The 21,960-nt window shown below is 47.0% G+C and overlaps 2 protein-coding genes across 2 annotated transcripts; one reads left to right on the top strand and one right to left on the bottom strand.

The window, feature by feature from the left end:
* Positions 1–543: 543 nt before the first annotated feature.
* On the top strand, positions 544–5,876 carry LOC135375936 (uncharacterized). The gene is made up of 2 exons (XM_064608556.1): positions 544–4,153; positions 5,872–5,876. Exons 1-2 carry the CDS (start codon positions 544–546, stop codon positions 5,874–5,876), a joined length of 3,615 nt encoding a protein of 1,204 aa, XP_064464626.1.
* A 5,573-nt stretch (positions 5,877–11,449) lies between these two features.
* Positions 11,450–21,096, bottom strand: LOC135375932 (uncharacterized). Its single transcript, XM_064608553.1, has 5 exons — positions 20,843–21,096; positions 20,590–20,769; positions 19,844–20,072; positions 16,886–17,179; positions 11,450–12,892 (listed from the first exon to the last, which is right to left on the bottom strand). The coding sequence occupies exons 1-5, from the start codon at positions 20,983–20,985 to the stop codon at positions 12,119–12,121; spliced, it is 1,620 nt and encodes a 539-aa protein (XP_064464623.1). The 5' UTR covers positions 20,986–21,096; the 3' UTR covers positions 11,450–12,118.
* Positions 21,097–21,960: the final 864 nt, after the last annotated feature.

Genomic DNA, 21,960 nt, shown 5'->3' with positions numbered 1-21,960 from the left:
TAAAGAGGCAACCTTCAATTCTAGGTGCAAATTCGGGGAAGAATCGGGTAAAACCCTAAAACTTCAGGCTCTACTTATGAAATGATGCCATACATTTAGTGGGTTGTATTTGGCTTCTTAACCCCGTTAAAGTACTTTCCATCATTGGCTGGAGAGCTGTTTGGACACAACGCGAATGTGGAAAAGGTCCATTCGACAAGCACATTGCAACTGGGGAGGTTGAACAGAAGGTGTGTGCATGGCAGCAATTGTACACGAATAGTGTAAGCTCTGCAGTGCAAACGTGGGTCTCTATTTGTTGTGAAATATGCGGTACTGTTGGTTGGGTTTTGGTTTCGGTTTGGTTTTGGCTACAAGGACGATGTAGCGCGCGATAGTAGCGCGTGTTACTTGCTGTATCGAGCTGGCTTTTGGAATAAAGCGTCTGGACAAGTACGTCTGCCTCCCGCTCCGAATTCCTGGGCCTACGAGTTCCTCAACACAAATCTTGGTGCCGGAACCCGGGAACTTACAACGACGGAGGTGGAATAGACAGCAGCTGGGATGGACCGTGTGAAGCAGAAACGCGGTGTTCTACGCGCGGCGATCACGAAGCTCATCAACGAAATTGACCTACTGCTGCAGACAACGGCCCCAGCCGCCGACGTGCTGTCCACAAAGCTGGACATCTTGAAGTCCAAGGAAGAAATGTTGCAGACTCTAGACCAGAACATAGAGGAGTCCGTGCCGGAGGAGGCCTTCGAACAGGAAGTCCAAGGCGTTCTCTCTTATGAGGAGAAGATATGCACTGCGAAGTCCCAGATCACTCAGAAACTGAGAACGTACAACAGACAGCTACCGCGGACAGACTCGTCTCCCTCCAGAGTTCCACACGTACAGCCGATGCAGAACGCTGCCGCCTGTAGGGTGAGACTGCCGAAGATCGAAATTTCGAAGTTCAGCGGAGACTTAGCCGAGTGGACGACGTTCTGGGACCAGTTTCAGTCCAGCATCCACACAAACGAATCTCTGCACAAAGTCGACAAATTCAGGTACCTGCAGAGCTATCTTACGGGCAAGGCTGCAGCAGCTATCAGTGGACTCTCACTTACGAATGAAAACTACGACACTGCAATAGATCTCTTGAAGCAACGCTTCAATCAACGACACCTGATCGTCGAGGAGCATCTAAACCGCTTACTGCATCTTCCACCTGTGGTTGACGCAGGGAAGTTCGTACGGCTACGTGAGCTATACGACGAGGTCCAAGTGAGGGTACGAAGTCTACAAGCTCTGGATGTCGGCACAAAAGAGTATGGGATCATGCTGATGAGCGTCTTACGCAAGGCTGTGCCAAGAGAGGTCACCCTGGAGTACAATCGCAAGCACAAAGGAGCTCCTAGCGAAGGTAGGACCGAAGTAGAGGACTTTATGGACTTCCTGAAAGTCGAAGTGGAAAGCAGAGAGAAGGACACGTTGCTCCCAGACATGCAGAGGAATCGCGCTATGAATCTTGACGAACCGCACTCCAGAACTGCACCAAGAGATGGTAGGCGGCTGTTCGAACGACAAACGACAGGTGCACTCACCACAGGAGTGACGCCACAGCAGCTAGAATGTCTGCTGTGCAAGGCTGCAGACCACGGCATAGAAAACTGCCGCAGCAATCTTTCGGTGGGTGACAAGAAAGCCCTACTTAGTCGGGAGGGCCGTTGCTTCAAATGCGGCAAAAAATATCACAGGTCACGTGATTGTCGAACTGCTCCACACTTAAGATGCGCAACCTGTGGCGGACATCATTTCACGATACTGTGTGATCGTCCAGGAAATTATAGAGCAGCGGAAGACCCCAACCCTGCACGCCTCGGGGTCATGGCTTCGTCTGCGCTGTCGACATCCGACGCAGCTGCGGCCACTGGACCTGTTCTTCTCCAAACTGCTCGCATTTGGGCGGAAACAGATAGGAAGAGACAATTTGTACGAGCCATGCTGGATGGAGGCAGTCAACGGACGTTCATAAAGGAATCACTGTCTCACGAACTTCAATGCGAACCCGTCGGGGAAGAAGCTCTGTCCATATTCTCTTTCGGTTGTACTCCGCTCAAAAAGACGTGTCGTCGTGTGAAGGTCTGGCTTCGCAGCCAGTACAGGCGCCAGGACACATGCGTCGAAGCGTTGGAAACGCCCGAGATCTCCGCGAACCTTATGCCTTCTCCTGACGCCAACGTCACGAGGGTACTGAACGAGAAAGGTATGGAAGTAGCCGACGCCGCGGTACTTGGCACAACCTGTAAACCCGAAGTCCAGATACTGATTGGTTCGGACTATTACTGGGCGGTCGTGACGGGCGAATCCCAACGTATTTCGGAGAAGCTCTTTGCCGTCAACACTATATTCGGTTGGACAGTTCAAGGGCCTAATACGTCATCGTCTTCCTGCTTCAACACCGGTGTAGGGGTGTTACGGGTTACGGTGGAAAGCACCGAAAACGAAACATCTGTAGAACTTCAGCGATTTTGGGATCTTGAACACATTGGAATCAAGCCAAACGAGGTCGAACACGATAGCCTTTGGAAGAACGAAGTACTGGCCCAGTTTCGTAGCAGTATTGAGAAGAAAGACAGGAGGTACGAAGTGTCACTGCCGTGGACGGACAAAAAAGAGGAACTTCTTCCAAATCTTCAAGCAGCACGAACAAGGCTGCAATCATTAACGAGACGTCTCATGAAGGATCGTGTACTCATGGAAGAGTACGATGCAGCCATTCGTCTCTATGAACAAAACGGTCATGCCGAAAAGGTGCCGACTGGGGAGTCGGATAACGTAATCTACTATATGCCACATAGAGCGATCATCAAAAGAGAAAGAGAAACCACCAAAATAAGAATTGTGTTCGACGCCTCGTCCAGCTCTTCAAACGACCCATCACTGAACGACGTCCTTCACGCTGGTCCGAACCTCAACCCTGACATGCTTCACGTGATGATTAAGTTCCGCGCCAACACAATTGCTTTAACTGCCGACGTTGAGAAGGCGTTTTTGCAGATTGCACTAGCCGAGAGCGACCGAGATGCGCTAAGGTATCTCTGGTATGCTACAACACCAAAGATGGGCCAACCATTGCCAGAAATTGAGGCCCTAAGGATGACACGGGTACCGTTCGGAGCTACTTCTAGCCCGTTCCTTCTAGCAGCGACTTTGCGACACCACTTTCGTGAGATGTCCGACATCTTCCCATCCACGTGCAAAATTCTTGGTGAAAGTTTCTACGTCGATGACTTGGTGACCAGCGTAAACACACTTCAAGAGGCGAGACAGCTTTGCGAGGAATCCGTGGCGATCGTTGAACACTGTGGCATGAAACTTCGAAAGTGGGCAACCAATGACCATCAATTGAGGGAGGCACTTCGACAACAGGGCGACGACTGTCTATCACAGCAGCTCGAGAGCAAAGTTTTAGGCGTCATCTGGGACACCAGGACAGACCACCTACGTGTCGCGTTACGTTCCGTCATGGACTTCTTAATCACGGCTGATGACACAAAGCGCAGCTTACTCCAAGCGACTGCAAGGGTGTTCGATCCTCTCGGATTTCTTGCGCCCTTCGTTATCCGAGCAAAGATAATGTTCCAACGTGTTTGGCAGAGAGAACTGAACTGGGACGATGGCCTCCCGACTGACGTACTTGAGGACTGGCAGAGGTGGCGAAAAGAACTCCACCAGGCCAAAGAAATTGCCATTCCGAGAGCCTTGAAAGGAACAGAAGAAATTCACCACCAAACACTCCACGTGTTCTGCGACGCTAGCTTGCTAGCATACGGTGCCGTCGTATACCTCAGGACAGAATACAAAAACGGCGCATGTACGGTTTACCTCATCCTAGCTAAGGCTCGGGTAGCTCCTTTGAAGCGCATCTCGCTTCCCCGCCTAGAGCTACTTGGAACCTTACTAGGAGCTCGACTCTGCGACTACGTAGCGGCGTGTTTTCCCGACAGACATGGAGCCATACTATGGTCGGATTCGATGATCGCCCTCAGCTGGATACGTGGTGACGCTCAGCGTTACAAACCCTTTGTGGCTAATAGGATATCCGAGATACAGAGTTCAAGAAGCATATCTGGCTGGCGACACTGTCCAGGGGAACAGAACCCAGCAGACCTCCTGACCCGCGGCAGTTCGATTCACTCGTTACACTCGCGCACTCACTGGTGGGAAGGACCACAATGGTTAAGAGGGGATATCACCGAGGAGCCATCTCCGATTCACGACTTTGTCGCATGTAGATGGCGCCACACAAACATCCGGGTCTCATCAAGGTGAAAGCTCTAATGAATACCCCTGTTACGAGTTTCTCCTCCGCGGGATTGTGTAGTTCCATAAACACGTGTGACCTCCTTGACTATTGAGGTGCAGGGATCTCCCGTCTTGTGTGGGTTGCCAAGGTCAAAAAGACAGGTCCGACCAAGGCGAATTCTTCTTCATTGTCCCTTTGTGGACAGCATCTCCTGACTTCTGGGGTTGATATTATCTTAGCTTTCCTAAGGCTTTCCATGTCTGAGTTCTTCGACACCAGCACGCAAAGTCGAAGTGTTACGTTACGTTTCCCCCCCCCCCCGCTTATTTCTTTAAAATTATATTGACCTGCTGATGTTTCTTTGGCTGGGAGTTGCAAAACATTTCGCAGATAGAAGCTAGGCTTTCGTAAAGCCAAGTGCTGTGTATTCACAAAAAAAATGTGGTGCATTGATTGATTGATTGATTGATTACATTACCATATAGAATTTCTCCAATCTGCAAAACACACACGCAAGCGAACCTATGCTTGATTAACGATGAAAGGAGAAAGTCACTGAAAAGGTTAGCCAGCTGTAGGACTCGAACCCACATCTTAGTTCTTTCATGTCTATGCTTGATGTTTACGGGTCTCGGGATCCGGACAAAATGTCCCCGGACAAATGGTCCCCGGACAAAACGTCCCCGAAAATGTCCCCGGACAAAGTGTCCCCAGATGCCGTCCGGTTGCACAGCCGTTGGTACCTCAAATGTGACAAATGTTTTTGTGACAAATGTTTTTCATGCTATCATGTGCAGGGTTGATTGATTTAAATCAGCCAGATTGAAATCACCGATTTTAATCGCGATTTAAGTCATGAATATTAATCAAGATTTAAATCACCTCCCTTATGTTATGTTTGAATTCGAATAGTAACATAAAACTGGAGACGCTGGGAAGATGAGACTGAGCCTGGGAATGAACCACAGCCTGAAATATATTATACTTCAGTGACCTTTAGCACAAACAGCGTCACGTGACCCCTTCAGTGGCTCTCCGGCACACTGGCAAACAATTTGGTTACACATGGCGGGTGGTCATTCCACGAGCGTAGAACTTTTCCAGTTATTTCTTTTTCCTATTACTATTCGGTGTAATTCATAATACAGTCGAACCTCGTTTTATGAACCCTCGATATCCGAACTATGAACGGATTATTAGGGAACGGACCCAAAGTAGCCAAGCCATTCTGACCTCGATATACGAACGCGCGTTATGAACGTACAGAGGACAGGCCAGTGGACCGGAGGATAATGGAAGTTCCTCAGTACATGCTGCCAAAGTCAAACATACAATGTCCCAACGTCACCACGTTCCACAAACATGATTCACCATTTCCTGTAAGAATAATTCGGGCGGTTACAGCCGAACGGTTGTCAGTTTGGACCAGGTCTCCGAGATGGAAACATCTTGCCGTTCAAAGAGAAGGCGTTCAGTCCTGACAGCCGGTGACAAGCGTGATATTTGCCGTTGGAAACAGTCTCATCCGCGCGCGATACGGTACTCTGAGGACCGGGTGGATGAGTCAAGTGTCAGACTTCTTCATCTCTTCTAAACAGGATAGACCCTGCAGAAACTATGGTGCAAAGCACAATCACGCTATTAAATTATAATTAATATTTTCAAAAATAAAACTTACTCAAATCAATTTCCCGTGGTTTTGTGAGGTATTTGTGCACTGCACACCTCAGACCTCGATTTACGAATACCTCGATTTACGAACGATTTTCTGAGAAACGAAGGGTGTTCGTAAAGCGAGGTTTGACTGTATATAGTTTTCAAATAGATCTCCATTTGCATTAGCTAGTAACTGTTAGCCGCACTGTTAGAAGTCTAGACGCCCTTCTTTGTATGTGCTCAAAAAGTGATTTCGCTACTACGAGGTGGCACACGGAAGCCATGGGGTGAAGATCTGTCTTAGAAGACAAAAATCAACTCAGTGATTTAATCAATACTCATCATATTTAAATGAAAAAAAATCTGAATAATTTGATTTTTTAATCCGCCGAACAAGAACGCAGTTGAGGACTGGCAGACGGCTGAGTGACGGCAGCTGGGGACATTTTGTCCGAGGCCTTTTCGGGGGGACATTTCGTCCGGGGACATTTGAACCCACAGAAGAAAAAGAAAAGGCCATGGCAGTAAAAGAGTCGCAGTCAGTAAAAATGTGATCGATATCGTTGGGTGAGCTCTTGTCCGATGAGCGATTGTCGGCGCCCTGGTGAACTTCATCCCGATAGAAATTAATTCGCAGCGGCACTACATGCGAAACGAATTGTAAATAGCTGTATTCGAAACGAATATGCGAAATTTTTCTTCTTTTTTTTGTTTGTTTGGTTTTTCAGCTGAAGAGGGGAGACCACTGGTTATTTTCATATCTTTGTCATTCACGAACAGCACAGCGGAATAGAACAGTGCGGAACAATCACGCATACCAGTAGGACACATATTGAAAAAAAAAAAAAAGACCCTAAGCTGGGAGCAACCTCTACATTTTCTGGGCACCTTTTTCATTGGTAGGGAAAGATCTGAAATGGGATAGCGATATGTGCGCGTAAGCTACCCAAAATCTGCGGGTGCTACGAAGATAATTTCGCCATGGTACAACGAAAAATAATGAATTAACAGCCATATAAAACCTTAGTTCAACGTTGTTTATTGTATGCATCTGCAGTCTTTTTCGATTTTCGGATTCGGTGAATCTGCGTTTGATGAAACGTTCATTCGACGTTCATTCAGCCTTAGTTGGGCCGTTCTTCTTTTTTAGTAACTCTAGTTCTACTATAGCAAGCGGAGGTCATTGTGATAACGTCTGGAATCTCAGGGTCGCTCTCCCAAATCCCTTCCTACACCAGAGGTGTGGTACATGAAGCTTTTGGGGTTTAGTGAGTCATGGGGAAGTTCCACGCAATGTTCTCCCACAATCGGGTCAATGGCTTCCGGGGCCATAAATACAGTAGCCGTACAGATCTACCTCTTCTACGCGTTTGCGTTTTTTGCTGTTCTTCAGCTGTTCCGCTGTTGAACAGCTTTTTCTTTTCCTTTTCTTTCTTTCTTTTCCTTTTTTTTTTTTCTTGAGGCACACAAGGACGGGTATAATTTGCGTGAATGTAGAGTAACGACCGGAGTAACGCGTTACTTTTCTACTCGTTACTCAATCACATTTGGAGTCGAGTAATTGGTAACGGTAATCAATTAGCTTTTGCGTAGAAGTAACGGTAATCAATTACTTTTGTCGAGTAACGGGCACAAGACTGCTTGAGGGGCCATTTTTTGTCGACCATTTTTTTCTACACCCGTACGCATGGTATCCACCACATGCGAAATCATTATTCAGCATGAAACGGACGTAATCTTTAAATTTCCTTATCAACTTAGCTTATCTTGCTACAATTTACCTAGACGTTTCGTGTCCTCCCTTGCTTTCCATGCTGGAGCAGCGCTCACATTATTTTATGCCCTCTAGTCTAACGTGTGCAGCTTCGACATTATTGAAATGTTTCTCCCTGATTTTCTTTTAAATAATCAATCAATCAATTATTGAAATGTGTTCGGTTTGGAGGAAACATCGATGCGATTAGGAGTTCGAACGTTGAATTGCATGTTTGATTCGGAATTCAAACAGAATATACGACTACTCGCTTCGGTTGACCTTTCCTTTTTTCCCTTTTTCTTTAATTAACCTTCATATCACCCCCCCCCCCCCCGTGTTTATTCACACTGTAGCAAAAAGCCGACGTCCAAAGTGAACTATCCCACGCGCATCAACATTGGATGTCCCTCAGGGGACATTTTTTGTGTGCACATTTCTTCCAGCTGATAATTTTTTCAATGGCATTTTGATTATTTGGGGGGTGGGGGCATTTTTTCCTAAAACCCTGCATCGGAGCAACTAATAACAAAAGCAGTGCCGATTTTCATACTCAGTGCAATTAAAAACTTGTATGCTTTCAAAGACAGCACCATATAAAAGTAGGATACATGGTCCTTTCACCGAAAAATTGGCGGCCACTGTGCACAGAACACAAACAAGGGTGATCGACATAGCTGCAGACTTGCCTGCCGGAAAACTTGCATTGCCATACCGATCAGGTCGGGAAAACCCTAGGCAGGGAACAGACTGGGAGATTGCGACACACATACTATCTCCAACAATCCCAAACAGCAGACGCTTTTGTCATTCCCTTACCTAATCTCACACAAAGAGCTGTTTCAAAGACTTCATCAGAGGGAATGGAACCTTTCAGGAAAGGGAATCTAGGATAGGGTGTTGGATTTACGCTGCTGTGTGGCGGAGGGATTCTTTGTACCCCTTTAGCCCGCGATATGGCGCCACAGGAAGGCGCAAAATGCAGCGCGTTACCAACCTTCACATTTTATCATATATCGAGAGAACAGATAATCGGATGTGGATGATCCTCGCGTTAAAATGCTCTAGAAAGATTTTTGCTTTGCCGCTCCAGGAAAATTTCCGCATAGGTCTCTTAGTTTTTTTATCAGAGCGTGTCAAAGCTTGAGTATCCAATTTTGGTAATTTTTTGTACTTCAATAACACGTTTAGAAAAATGTCTTGAGAAAAGCAATATTTTTTCCTGAAGCGACAAAGCGCATTTCCGAATACTATCCAACAAGACCAGTCTCGTGAAAATCGGTTCATTATTTACCGAAAGAGACTGCAAAGTTTGTCCCATAGAAAATACATGGGGCCGCCGGAGGTGGTATCCCCTCTTAAAGGAATCACAGGAACAGTGGCCAAGTGCAACCACAGGCGTGGGGAAGGATATTAGTGAAGAAGTAAGAACGACGCACGTTTTGCTTCTACCATCGCCGCCAACGGAGCCGATCCTCCAACTTACCAACTGCTCTTCTTTAGACAACGTCGTCAGAACAACGGCGTGGATATACCGATTCCTGCACAACTCAAGACGAGATGAACCCGCAACAGGTCCACTTTCTACATGTGAGATCCGACGCGCAGAAAACTACTGGATAAGACAAGTACAAGCGGAATCGTTTTCGGAGGAGCTTGAAGCTGTCAAATCATCATGGCATCTAAAGGTCACATCGAAACTAAGAGATTTGCATCCTTACTTGGACAAAGATGGAATTCTACGCATAACGGGACGTCTACAACGGGGAGAAGAAAATCTGTCTGTTCTTACCCCCTCTCACTTCCTCATTGGACGGAGACTGACGGCGCTGCCAGCAGGCACAGCTACCCCCACAACGTCGGACAGCAACACCCTCATCAAGAGTTACCGATATCGTGAGCAGCTGCTGAATTCCTTCTGGAACAGATGGCGAAAAGACCACCTGTTGCAACTTCGGTCCAATCACGTTGTTAAAAGCGGAGTCGGAGCGACATTGAAGCCTGGGGACCTTGTCCTCCTTGTGCAGGAGCGCTTGCCACGACACTTGTGGCAGGTATGCCGCGTGAACTCTGTTATACCCGGAGCGGATCGGAGAGTGCGGGTGTGCATCGTTCGGCTGCCTAGCGGCGCACTGTTACGTCGACCAGTGCAACTCCTTTGCCCACTAGAGATTGTATAAATGAGCTGCTGCTCACAAGCGGGGGGGGGAGGATGTTGTGAAATATGCGGTACTGTTGGTTGGGTTTTGGTTTCGGTTTGGTTTTGGCTACAAGGACGATGTAGCGCGCGATAGTAGCACGTGTTACTTGCTGTATCGAGCTGGCTTTTGGAATAAAGCGTCTGGACAAGTACGTCTGCCTCCCGCTCCGAATTCCTGGGCCTACGAGTTCCTCAACACTATTCTCATCAAAAAGTGATCAACCTCGATGACTTTACGTCACAAACTGTTGGGCAGAGCTACCAGAACACGCTCTACCCATAGGCTCTGTCCTTGTCTATAGAGATATTTATCCCTCGCAAGTTTTCTCTAGTGAATGAAGGTCAACCACTGTCTGCATCTGCTACTGCACAAAGGCCACGACATTCATTTCCGTTCTTCACGCCTTCTTCAAGTAACGACTAATGAGATGCAAGATGAAAAGTAATAGGGGTCGGTTACTTCAATGAGAATAGGGCCCCTGGTGCAAGCTTCACTGCCGGACAAGGTGAAGGCGGACTGCAACAAGCAGTTGAAGTTGAATGCTAATGGAGCACACAACGTAAATTGCAGAAAGTCTGCAAACAATTAAGACAAGCGCAACATTTAAAGGAGTGCAATTCAAGAAAACGTTTTTTCCCAACACCTCCTTCTCATCATATGCTCGTCATACATGCCAGAAGAGGTTGTAAGCATGAACAGCATGCTAGGACTCACGGAGAATTCCTGTTGCCTTGAACAGCTGATGCAACATATCACAACTATAACCCTGTTGAACGTGAACTAAAGCCCAACACCATGGAAAGTAGTATGGACACTTTATGTTCGATAAAAGAAGCTGGATAGAAAAGACACGCTTGCTGAAAAGCATGCACTTTATGAAAAGACGTTCAACTCGATAGCGGTAACAACTGTCCAGCAATGCCTGTGTCCTGAATTCAGCTTGCTGTGGCGAGAGAGGCTTTCTGCTACCTCAAAAGCTCACAAAATTTGCACATATCATACTGTCCTCGCAGCACTTGCACATGGTCTCTGCGACAAAGAGCAATTTCATAGCCAAGCTTGTATGTGTAGCAGCGAAATGAAAGCCACTTCAAGAAAACAACAGGTGCAGTATGGTAGCGCAGTCATCCAGGTACGTCGCTTTGCTGGTAAGCTACGAGGATGACCTTGCTGCTGTCCAGATGGGTTAGTGCAGGCAGGTGTAATGGTGGCACCACGTGGTACATATTGAAGATTATGTGTCCCCAGGGGCGGATTTAGGTGTGTGTGGGGGGGGGTACAGATGTCCTGACCCCCCCCCTCAATTCCAGACTTGAACATAGGGTTCAATGGACCAATCCCAGCATGCACCTGGCACTTGTCCATAGCGGACCCCCCCCCCCTCGAAAAAATCCTAGATCCGCCCCTGTGTGTCCCTACTGGTGTCGTGAGCAGTCCATTTCTTTTACCTGCAGTTTGTAAAAGGGGGGCTACAGCTAGAACCTGGAAGACGGCCACACCCGTGACATCGTAGAATAGATGTCGTTATGTTTCAAGTTTTGGATGTGGTATGATGGTTTCCCGAGGTCCTCTACTGCACAGATTTTACTTGTACAACGGATAACACTTCCGTTGTCTTTCCGACATAAATGTCGGAAAGACACGGTGCCACACTAGCTCCAAGACACCTTTTCCCACTTCATGTGCTAGTCAGTGTCACGTCTTCAATGTGCAGTAAAGAGTTTAGTTTGTTGGTAGTCTTTCTGTGTATTCACACGAGCGACATCCTCGCGGAAGATTCTAGAGGAAGAGAAAGCGAAAACACTGCTCACAGAGATGAAGTTCCGTCCCGTGTTATGCTGAGAATTCACACAGTGCTGAATATGGGGAGTGACGTACTTGGCACTTAGCAGACGACACTGTCAGTTTCTTTCCTGTCGTGTGCAATGGAATATTTTGTGTCAGTGTCGCAAGGATATTCCCTACGATGAGCAATGTACATGAATAATGGACGTTGAGCGCATTTTTTTAGTCTTCCTCTTTTGCGGTGAGTGTCGCTCGTGTGAATTCACGGTTAGCGTACAATGGCTCACACATATCGCCGCACATTGAATCACGAATGTAGCACACCACCCCTTGAAATGTCACTCAAGGTCCCTAATTCGAGGCACTGGAATGCAATGTTTTCCAGAGCGCCACCTTTGCACTAAACAGAAATGCCTGCCCTTTCTTCAGCTTTCATTCACATCTCTTCCTTCATACCTGTTTGAACATGGGCTTTTGCATGTTCACAAGAACGCAGCACACAGTCACAATTTTGTTCACATGCCCTTTGAGGTCCTGCGGTAGCTTTGCACCCAATATGTTGAACGCTTTGATCCTCTTAACGCAGCGTTCCACGTGGATACGGTGACAGGCAATCCTGTACGTGCGTGCCACTTCCGCGGGCGTGCACCGCTCGTTCATGGGAGCAAGAGGCGGGATTTCGAGCGCAACCTGCCGCGCGTCCAAGTCGCGGCGGATGTTGGGAAACTCCCTGTCCGCCACCACGACGTCTCCGGGTTCGAGGAGGTTCAGCAAGCCGGAGTTTGCGGCGACGTACCCGTCGCTCCACCGACCGCCGAAGACGCTCGAGACAAACGACACGAAGCCGCTGGGCGCCACGGCAACCAGGAACTTGAGCGTGAAGTCACTCCTGCGGCTGCTCCAGCACCTAATCTGCTCGCTCAGTTCGGGTGGCTTCTGAATGGGCACCTCCGCGCAGTCTATGATCACCCTGCAGGTGGGATACTTATCCAGAAAGGAAGAGGGCATGCCCTCCTGCACTACGTGTCTTGGGAACCAAACCAGCAGCTCCTGCGTCTTGGCAAACACAGTCTCGAGGACGGCGTAGAACGCCCGGGAAGCGGTTGTGCGGTGTATGCCGAAGAGGGCACCCAGTGTGGCGAATGTCAGGGCATGCTTCATCTTGATCAGGAACAGGAGGAGGCGGCTTTCCAGGCTGATGTCAGTTGAGCGCGGAGTCTTGACCTGCATCACGTAAGAAGGGTGTCCAGCTTGAATGCACAGACTTGTACTGAACTTAATTGAAATTCTATTCCACAACTACAGTCCAGTACTACTAAGGCCCAGGGTTTTCCGCGGGAATAGACCATTTTCCTGAGATGTGGCGCCCTCTCGAATGTCGTCTGCTAATGGCTGAAAACAAATGCACGTGAGGAACGCGTGCTGTGAGGAGCGTGGCGGTTTCTGTGTCTTTCGTTCCAGCATACTTCATGCATTCACTTTTTCAATATCCATATCTGAGGCTTCGAGGCCTATTCCTGTCCCTTCTCCCTGTACAAAGTGTAAGTGTCCGTTTGATGTATGCAACATGACACTGGAGCAAACCGTGTCCGTGTCTCCATGTCATTCCATGCCAGACCAATAAGCTGTGCACAACTGTTTTGAAGATGAGGAAGAAGAAGATTCTTGCGCTTGTTGAGTGCAGTGCAGTCATCCAGCACTAAAGCTATTCGTTATCGTTCCTGGGCCCTTTCATACATTTCTGGTGCCGAGAAGCATAGCCTCACTCATTTAAGGAAGCAATCCAGGAACGGGAAAATGGTGTATAGCAGCGTTAACGTATAGTAATGGGTACGGCTGTTTTCAGCAATGGTCTCAGCTATTGTTCCATTGTTTTCAACCAGAAGAGCAGACGACGGGGGATGCGCATGCGCACAGCGATCGCGTGAAAATGGCCGATTCTTTGCGGAATCCTTCACATGGCACAGAATTTCATGGAATCCCTTAGTGTTAGGGGTGTACAGATATTTGAGGTCTCAAATTCGAATCAAATATCAATCAGTCAAAGTATTTCATTCACAAATTGAATACCCAATATTTGGATTTCCGAATATCTGACTATTCGCAGAGTATGAACGACACCTCCCGAAGGTGGGCTTTGCCTGACGCTTTCATGCATGAGGTGATCTTAAAACTTCAGACTGGGCCTGTTGGTAAGGCATGGCAGAATAAAAGCGCTAAAAAGACGAGGACAACGGACACACAGTTAGCGCACTAACAACATTTATTTTTCAACAACACCGTTCCTTAAAAGGGCTCACGAATTCCCTTTCCTTCGTTGTCAAACCAATGGAAGCGCTGCTGACGCACTTGTCACCCCCCTCTGCTATCAAAAAAGCTTCCCAGATTTCCCGTTCCCTGCTATCAGAGAACCTGCCCTTTAACTGCGTGTCACCAAACAAAGGTAGACACCCACAATCCCTCACATGTAGAAAAAGATTACCAGAACGTGCAGATAGATTATACTTGTGCTCTCTCAATCGAACATTTAAACACCTTCCTGTTTGGCCCAGATACATGGACCCACATGACAATGGAATTTCATAAACAACGTGAGAAACACAGTTAACAAATCTATCCCTATGCTTCACAACACATCCTTGTTAGTGCGCTAACTGTGTGTCCGTTGTCCTCGTCTTTTTAGCGCTTTTATTCTGCCATGAGGTGAAGCATACTTTACAAAATTGCCCATGCTGCAGGACCTACACAGACAGATTGTAGCACAGCATAATAACTTTAGCCCAAGTTTGTTGTGGATACTCCACCCGAGGAAGGGGCAGCGTCTCTCCTGTGTGCAGTTTAGCAGTGGCAGTTTGGGAGGTTGCCTTTTAAGACTCTTAAATGATGCCTGCAGCCCAGAAATAAAAAGGGCATCCCAAAAGATGTGACTTCCACGGGGCATGTATTGTAGGCTCCTTCCTATAATCTTGCTGTAAACTCTGTAGATGCCGAAAGACCTTTCAGCAAGTATAAAATGATTCCAGGCGACATATGGCTTTCTTGGTCAGGGCAGAACACAAGATATCATGTATGCAATGCTGAGTCACAGCAGTGCTTCGAATCTGTAATTTTATAAAATATTATTTTGTTCCCACGTTATCCAAGAAAACAAGGTGTTTCCTATTTCAAGCAGCTGTTGACTGCTCGCCGCAGAAAATCACGGAATTCACAAGTCGGTGCCGCAGAATTTTGAATTTGCCGCAGCAGAGAACCGGGGGCCTTAAGTACTACAGTTCGAGTACATTCGAGTACTACAGTCAACCCTCGACTTACAAGTTCTCACACTTTATGAACAATGCCCTCTGGGAAAAGATACATCCCTCTCCAAAAATAAAGCACAAACCAAACACAGCGGAAGACATCGGTGTAGCACAACAAGTAAAATCAGTTACAGTAGACTCTCACTGAACGGATCCTGAAGGGATAAGGGAAATCAGTTCCATTTATCAGGGATTCAGTTTACTGAGAGACTGTCATGTAGCGTGCTCATGCAGCTCCCCCATCCGCCACTGCCCATGTGGCGGCAGCATGCGGCCACACGCTGTCATATCCAGTCAATTGTTTCCAATGATGCATCATGGGTAGGGAGTGACGTTTTCGGGTTCAATGCCTTTCTCAGATTCGGGGGGTAAAAATCGGGCGCTATTTTTAAATCTGTAATTCGGAGAGAAATCGGGCAATAATTGTGCCTTCGGGTGTTATTGGGTATTTTTGTTTCTCCTCTTCTCTATTAATTCCTTCCCTAATCTCTCTTTTTTGTTTTTTTTGCGGGATCGTGACCTTCCAGCGGTAATCCCCGAAGACAGAGAGTGTTGACACACATGGGTCTATTGCTGGGGACGTAAGTGACCCATTCTTGCATGTGTTACACGTGGCGACCTTTGTTCGTCTTCAGTGGAAACGTCACCTGAGGATTTAATAGTGACTGGAATTCGGGGAGAAATCGGGTTTAACCCGAATTGGTTGGAGGCCAGCTCGGGGGGGAATAACCAGGCGGAATCGGGTTTAACCCGAAAAAGTCACTCCCTAATCATGGGTAAACACAGCCCCTGTGCACCACAGAACAGTAAGTACTTCGCAGACAGGGAATACTGACAAATTAACAAATTTATGAGTGCAATACTTGGTTCATTAAGATGCGAAAAAATCTGCAACATTTGGTCAAACCCCTCTTTTTGTACAAAGGCATACATTGCTGAAAGTACACGGGTAGAAGTACGTACAGCGAACCGGTAGGGAAGTAACATAGTGAGTTGCCTCAAAACGATCGAGCCGCCGACATTTCGAGCAGAGACTGTTCTTCTTCTGGACACTGTCCTCATCACTGCCATGGTATTTAAAGGGTTAGGTACGACATGTTAAAGGTTCATGCGAGTTGTGGGTCAACAGCCCGGAGGGGAGAAAGGGCCCAAAACGGAATCAAAGCTCTGAATTATGATAACAAGTACGAAGTTAACATAGCATGTAACATAATTTGAAGAAAAACTGGTTTATGCATTTTAGTGCCTCTATAAATAATAGTTCACTTTCAGTAGAAAGCATGCCCATGTACTGCTTAGATGTTATCTATTTGACATGTTGTTCATCGACTACAGGAAATGCATCAACCTTCAAGTCTGAATTCTTTCATTAAAGCTAAGAAACAATCAATGGCAAAAGCATGTTACTTTTAAACTTATAACGTAAGAGGTCCTGCCTGAACTCTTTCAGACCAAAAATGTAGACAAAAAAAAAGTAGAAGAAAACACCAGCTGACCAAAGAGGCTTTCGGCGGACTCTAATTTTGAAAAGAAACAAACAAATGTGATTGGTGAACTGGAAAGATTAGATTCACCGTTTTGAGCGCTAGAATTCAGATTCCCAAATCCTTGCCTATGATTCGAGGATTCAGTTGGCCCATCCCTTCTTTTTGTGAACAAGGGCATTAAGTAAAAATGTTGGAATAAAAATATGCCGGTTGTGAATATTACTGCTTTGAGCAACGAAAGCCAATTTCTCCCCGAGCTGCCTGTCAAGGTTTCCACCCAAATTTTCATGTTGTTCGAACATGAATTTATTTCCCCAATTTTTACCCACCAAATTCTGAAAGAACTGTTTCCCCAAAGCTTCAGCCTCTATTGGTACACTAGGGGGGGGGGGGGGGGGGGTCCCCTATTAGCACAAAAAAGGTCACAGTACCTGTGTCAACAGTCCTAACAGAACTGCAAAGCAGGCAGTTGACACACCAGTCAGGTCCTTGAGGACTTCAACGTGGTCACTATGCGAAGAGATAGTCTCGTAGCCATGGAATCCTTTACGATGATACAACTGGTCGTCAGTTACAGTCCCAATGCCTTTCTCGCATGTCTCTTTTGGGGATACCAGAATTTGGCTACACTGCACAGAGGCCTCACAGTCAATGGAATTCAGAAGGCAGCTGAGGAAAACAGATGCAGGTACACCACAGTCACTTTTGTCTGTCTGCGTTGCAATCTGAAAAATGAAAGACATAGGGTAGTTATTACTGACATTAGGCAATACATCCCCGAGCTTGGGGGTAACCATGGGCGTACCAAGAGGGGGCAACAAGGGGGGCGTGCCCCCCTGTAGCTCCAAGCTCGCATGTGAAAAAGTGCGTTCTTTAGTATATAGGTCATCATGGTTGTTCCCAGATGTCATAATAGGGACCTCTAAATGCCTGCAGTCCGCAACATCCGCCTCCAGAAAAAGAGGTGGTGGGGGAGGGGGTTGCACATTTCCCCCCTCCTGGAAGCACTTTGGCCTCCCTTGGAAAAAATCCTAAGAATGCCCATGGGGAAAACACAGAACACGACACAAGCAATGAAAGTTTTAACATAGCGGGTACAAATTTACAGCACAAATCATACTTATGTGCAACGCACGAGCTGTGGCCTCTGAAGTAATTCAATACTGCACGATATCAGATCAGTAAGAGAATCCTTATCTGTTTGTAAGGGAGGGCATACACTAGCATGAGTGCGGCTCTCATTCTGGTCCCAGAGCGATTCCATACTCTTATCACGCATGGCTCGCTATGAACTTTATGACTTCAGGGTTCCCTCTGAATTTTGGAACAAAAATTGAAGGGTCTCTCAAGGACCGTTTACGGCTCCGTCGTCATTATGACTGGGACGTAGAACAGAGTTTGTGACCAGGACGTCAGAGTTTCAGAAAAACGTTCATAAGCTACTGGTATCGAGGAGAGAATGTAAGGGGGACTGCACAATAATGATCCATTCACAAACAAGATTCATGATTCCTGAATGTTAAATATCGTTGGACAGAAAGAAAAGTTGACTAATACAACACCATGTACCCTGCATTTATCATACCTCTCCTTCCCCCGACTCATTCCTATTAAAATAAGTACTACTGTGGCTTCTGACCTATAGAAACAAGGGAAAGGGTGCAGGCTGGCTGGTAGAGATCCATGAAGAAGACCGAGAGAGACAGACACAGAAGACGACACACATAGGTGTGTCGTCTACCTGTTCTACCTGTTCACCTACGTGTGTCGTCTTCTGTGTCCATGTCTCTCGGTCTTCTTCATGGTTCTGACCTATAGTTCTGACATACAGAGCTATAGTTCTGACTCTGGAAAAGCAGAATCTGTACTAGCAGCTCCAAAAGAAAATCGAGGGTTTCTGAGTACTGCGGATAATCCAATGGTCTTCTATGCCTTCAAAACATCACTTTCCAATTCCAGGGTATTCAAGAATTTCAAGGACCAGCGTGAACCATGTTCTCAAAACAAGGAAAATGAAGGAGAATGCTCGATTGCTTCGTAAGATGACCGCTGTGTTTAAAAGCACGACATCGCTATTTAACCAGTCAAATTCGTGGGCTTTCGATGTCACTCCAAGTCTTTTTGGCAAAGGAAAGCCACATTTTAGGAGCTGCTAGGATCAGCAGGGATGGGCACGGCGAAACATCATGTTGGACTGAACAAGACGGACGAACAGGCGGGGCAGGAACAGGACGGAACAGTCGTGTTCAACTTAGGGCTAGAAAATGAAATCTGGTCAGTCAGCTCTCAAAATATTACTGCACCGCGGACAGGATGGCTGATCATAGAGGGGTCACTGTCCCACCTCCACCCCCTTCCGTACTGGCTGCATGACACTATGGGAGCCCCCCCCCCGGAACATGTCACGACCCCCATAACTTCGGAGCCTCTGCATTAGCCAAAATGTAGTGTTTGCGTTTCTATGTCCAGGTTCGCTTTTGGCAGCTTCCTGAGCTAGACTGTGCAGTTGATAGTCATATAACATTTATTTACAGTAGGCTATTTTGCAACCGGGATTACAATCACTTTATTTCTAGGTACACCACCCTCAGGTACTCAGATTGCTTCTGAGGCCACAGTCTTCTCATTGCACTAACTTTGATTTGTGCTGTGTAATGCAAAGAGACATTAGAGATCTTTTTGCTGCCTCTGTGGGAGTAAATACGAAGTCTGATACAAAATTCATTCGACAGTTGGGTAAAAACAACGCAGCAGAGAAGAGACCATTGGGACCGAATATGACGATCCTGCTATTTGAGTTTTTATCTGTTTCTTTCCAGAGCTGAAGGAGTTCCAAGCAGAAGAGAAGATTAACCAATGCGGACGAAAGGAAATTCATAACGTAGAATTGAACTCCCCATTCATCATTATCAAGTTGTTATTTGCTTGCATATTAGTTTTATGTTCATGGTTATTATGTTTAACAGGTGTGCCATGTCACACCAACGCATAAACACTGGCTGAATACTTCCCAAACTGGACTTTTTTTTCGCCGCCTGCAGTTTTGTGCCTAATTCCATTGGATCAGCTGAGGCCGGCTTTGTGTTCCGAACCCGGAAGTGTCGTAAATCGAATAAATAGCAAGCATAAAATGGCTATTCAGCCAGAAAGGGAACCACAGCAACAATGACGTGGCGAATCGATCAACTGCTGGTGCTTCTGCGGCTTCTCCTCCTATGAATACAAGGATTATCTCATCGAGCTAGACGGCTGAAAGGAGACGTGCCCAAAGGTCAGAAGCCTTCCACCGAGCTTCGGTTTCCAGCTCAGCAGCGTGCGGTGGTGCACATAAAAACTTTCAGTCCTGATTTCGGTTCAAGCAAACGCGGACTAGTCACATTTTGCCTTACCTCCTGCGTCGTCCTTACATCCTCCTCTATGTAAGAGCAGATGGGAAAAGGGCCAACGATAGGCGTCTCCACTTGTTGTTCTCCTTGCTCAGGTGGTGACTCTGAGGCTTCACATTCTCTGTCTTGTATTCCACACTTTGTCTTCTTTTCTTTTCCGACGTCTTCTGCTTTGGCTTGTACGTCACTACAGCGCACGACTTGGCCTTCGCCGTACGCCCTTTTTCTCCAACTGAGTAGAAAAAAAAATCGCGTGGTCACAAAATACATTTGTTTTCACCTAGAACTTAGTGCACCATTGTTCTGAAAGGCGTCACCATTCCGTAAGTCAGCTTCACCTAATTACCGAAACTAATCTGGCGAGGCAAGGCAAGCTGCCGAGGATGCACTAAACTAACTTAACCAAGTTTGTGATATTTTAGGTTAGTGACAGGTTACGTTAGTGAGGCTCTGACAGCTGGGCTACCCAAATCCATATCAACGGGGTGGGGATGGGGGAGGCTAGCTGCCACAGCCGCACTAACCTAATACCAAACTAGTCAGTGTATGATGTCTTAGGTTAGTTTAGTGACAGGTTAGGTTAGTGCGGCTCTGGCAGCTGGCCTTGACTTCCCAATGAGGTGAAGCTAACTTACGGAATGGTGACGCCTACCAAAACAATGCCCTCAGTGCTCTTTCTTAGTATCTGTACAGGCAGCGACACACTCTCAGTCAAGGAAGTACTGCTGAAGAATAACTATGAAACCCACCGTTTATAGCGGGACATTTTGTCCTCAGCTATCGTAGTGGTAGAGGCATTGCGGTACGACGACGGAAAGATGGTCGGCATGTAGGCCGGTGACGAACGATCTGTCGATGGTTGACCGCCAACAAAGTGGGAGCTGCATATCTTTGACCATTTGGATGGTTGCCATTCTGTTCCACGGGCACTAAAAGAAAAGATAGCCGGCAATTTACATTCACATTGTACGCGCCGCGGGTAACAAACGTGTCAACACTCACTTCACGCGACGTACACAGCGAATCCACTGTTCTCGCTGGTGCTGTAGACACGTCCTCGTCGAGAAACTGAAAAACCTCGTACCTGGCGGGCAGTTCTTGTATGTGTTTGTACAGTTAACGATACAACAGTTTGTGTGCGACATCACGAACGTTCACAGACTTTCGGGATCTAGTGGTACACAAAAACTGTTTGATAATTGTGGGTAACTGCCGCTCGAGATCTGCGCTGATCAGTGTTGCCTGATTCGGCGCTGATTCGGCTGTCCTTCCAAACCTCCATTAGGTTGAATTTTCCTCAGAAACCACTCTATCACGCAGTGGCGTAGCCACGGGGGGGCTGGGGGGGCTCGAGCCCCCTTCCCTACCTGCCACGGACCGACCCACACAAATCGTGCAAATCCGAGAACATAATATATGTGTGTGTGGGGGGGGGGGGGGGGGGGGGGGACCAGTGTGACGACCGCGAAAGTTCTTGCAGTTCATGGCGTCTATCTAAGCACTCTTCAATGGTTTTCAAAGTATGAGCTTTTCAAAATACTTCCAATCTCGTACCACCTCATTGGTCATGACAGCCTACACATGTAATCGTACTGTGAACGTCTAAATAAACTATTTTCGTTCCTTTTTTTAGTCCTCAGTTTGCAGTGTACACAAGTATGTGTGTGGTCGACACAGGTGCAGCGGGGGGGGGGGGGGGGGAGTTTTCGTATCGAGCCCATATACCTTGGAGGTCTGGCTACGCCACTGCTATCACGGCAGACGTTCATAAAGATATTGACGCGCATATACTTACATCGAATACAGCTTCATGAAACACCCTTTGCGCACCCCAGTTCGACCAGAGATGTATAAAACAGGATATATATTCTCTACAAAAAGAACATGCCCATTGAAAATATATACAGGGTGTCTTTTCTTTTAGGCGATACAGATTTTTCATTAAAAACTATAAGGGCTGTCGTAGCATATCGTAGCCATTTTCATAACAAAAATCTGTTCGGTAGATCGTCTGCAAAAAATTCGTGAAGGAACACCTTTCTTTTTCCTTTATTTTGTTCATTGCGCATCTTCGGAGACCCGTCTATCCTTTGCCTCCAATGTGAGAGGATGAAAGGGCA

The sequence above is a fragment of the Ornithodoros turicata genome, unplaced genomic scaffold (assembly GCF_037126465.1).
Source record: "Ornithodoros turicata isolate Travis unplaced genomic scaffold, ASM3712646v1 ctg00000958.1, whole genome shotgun sequence".
Classification (NCBI taxonomy): Eukaryota; Metazoa; Arthropoda; class Arachnida; order Ixodida; family Argasidae; genus Ornithodoros; species Ornithodoros turicata.
The sequence above is the reverse complement of the archived record's forward strand: the minus strand, read 5'-3'. Positions and strand labels throughout refer to the sequence as shown.

Bases quoted from the DNA above. Each gene is read 5' to 3' on its own strand.
- LOC135375936 (XM_064608556.1), top strand. From the start codon at position 544: ATGGACCGTGTGAAGCAGAAACGCGGTGTTCTACGCGCGGCGATCACG.
- LOC135375932 (XM_064608553.1), bottom strand. From the start codon at position 20,985: ATGTCGCACACAAACTGTTGTATCGTTAACTGTACAAACACATACAAG. The intron at 20,770-20,842 runs GTGAGTGTTGAC...CTTTTCTTTTAG, and splicing joins CGCTGTGTACGTCGCGTGAA to TGCCCGTGGAACAGAATGGC. The intron at 20,073-20,589 runs GTGGGTTTCATA...TTTTCTACTCAG, and splicing joins AAAATGTCCCGCTATAAACG to TTGGAGAAAAAGGGCGTACG.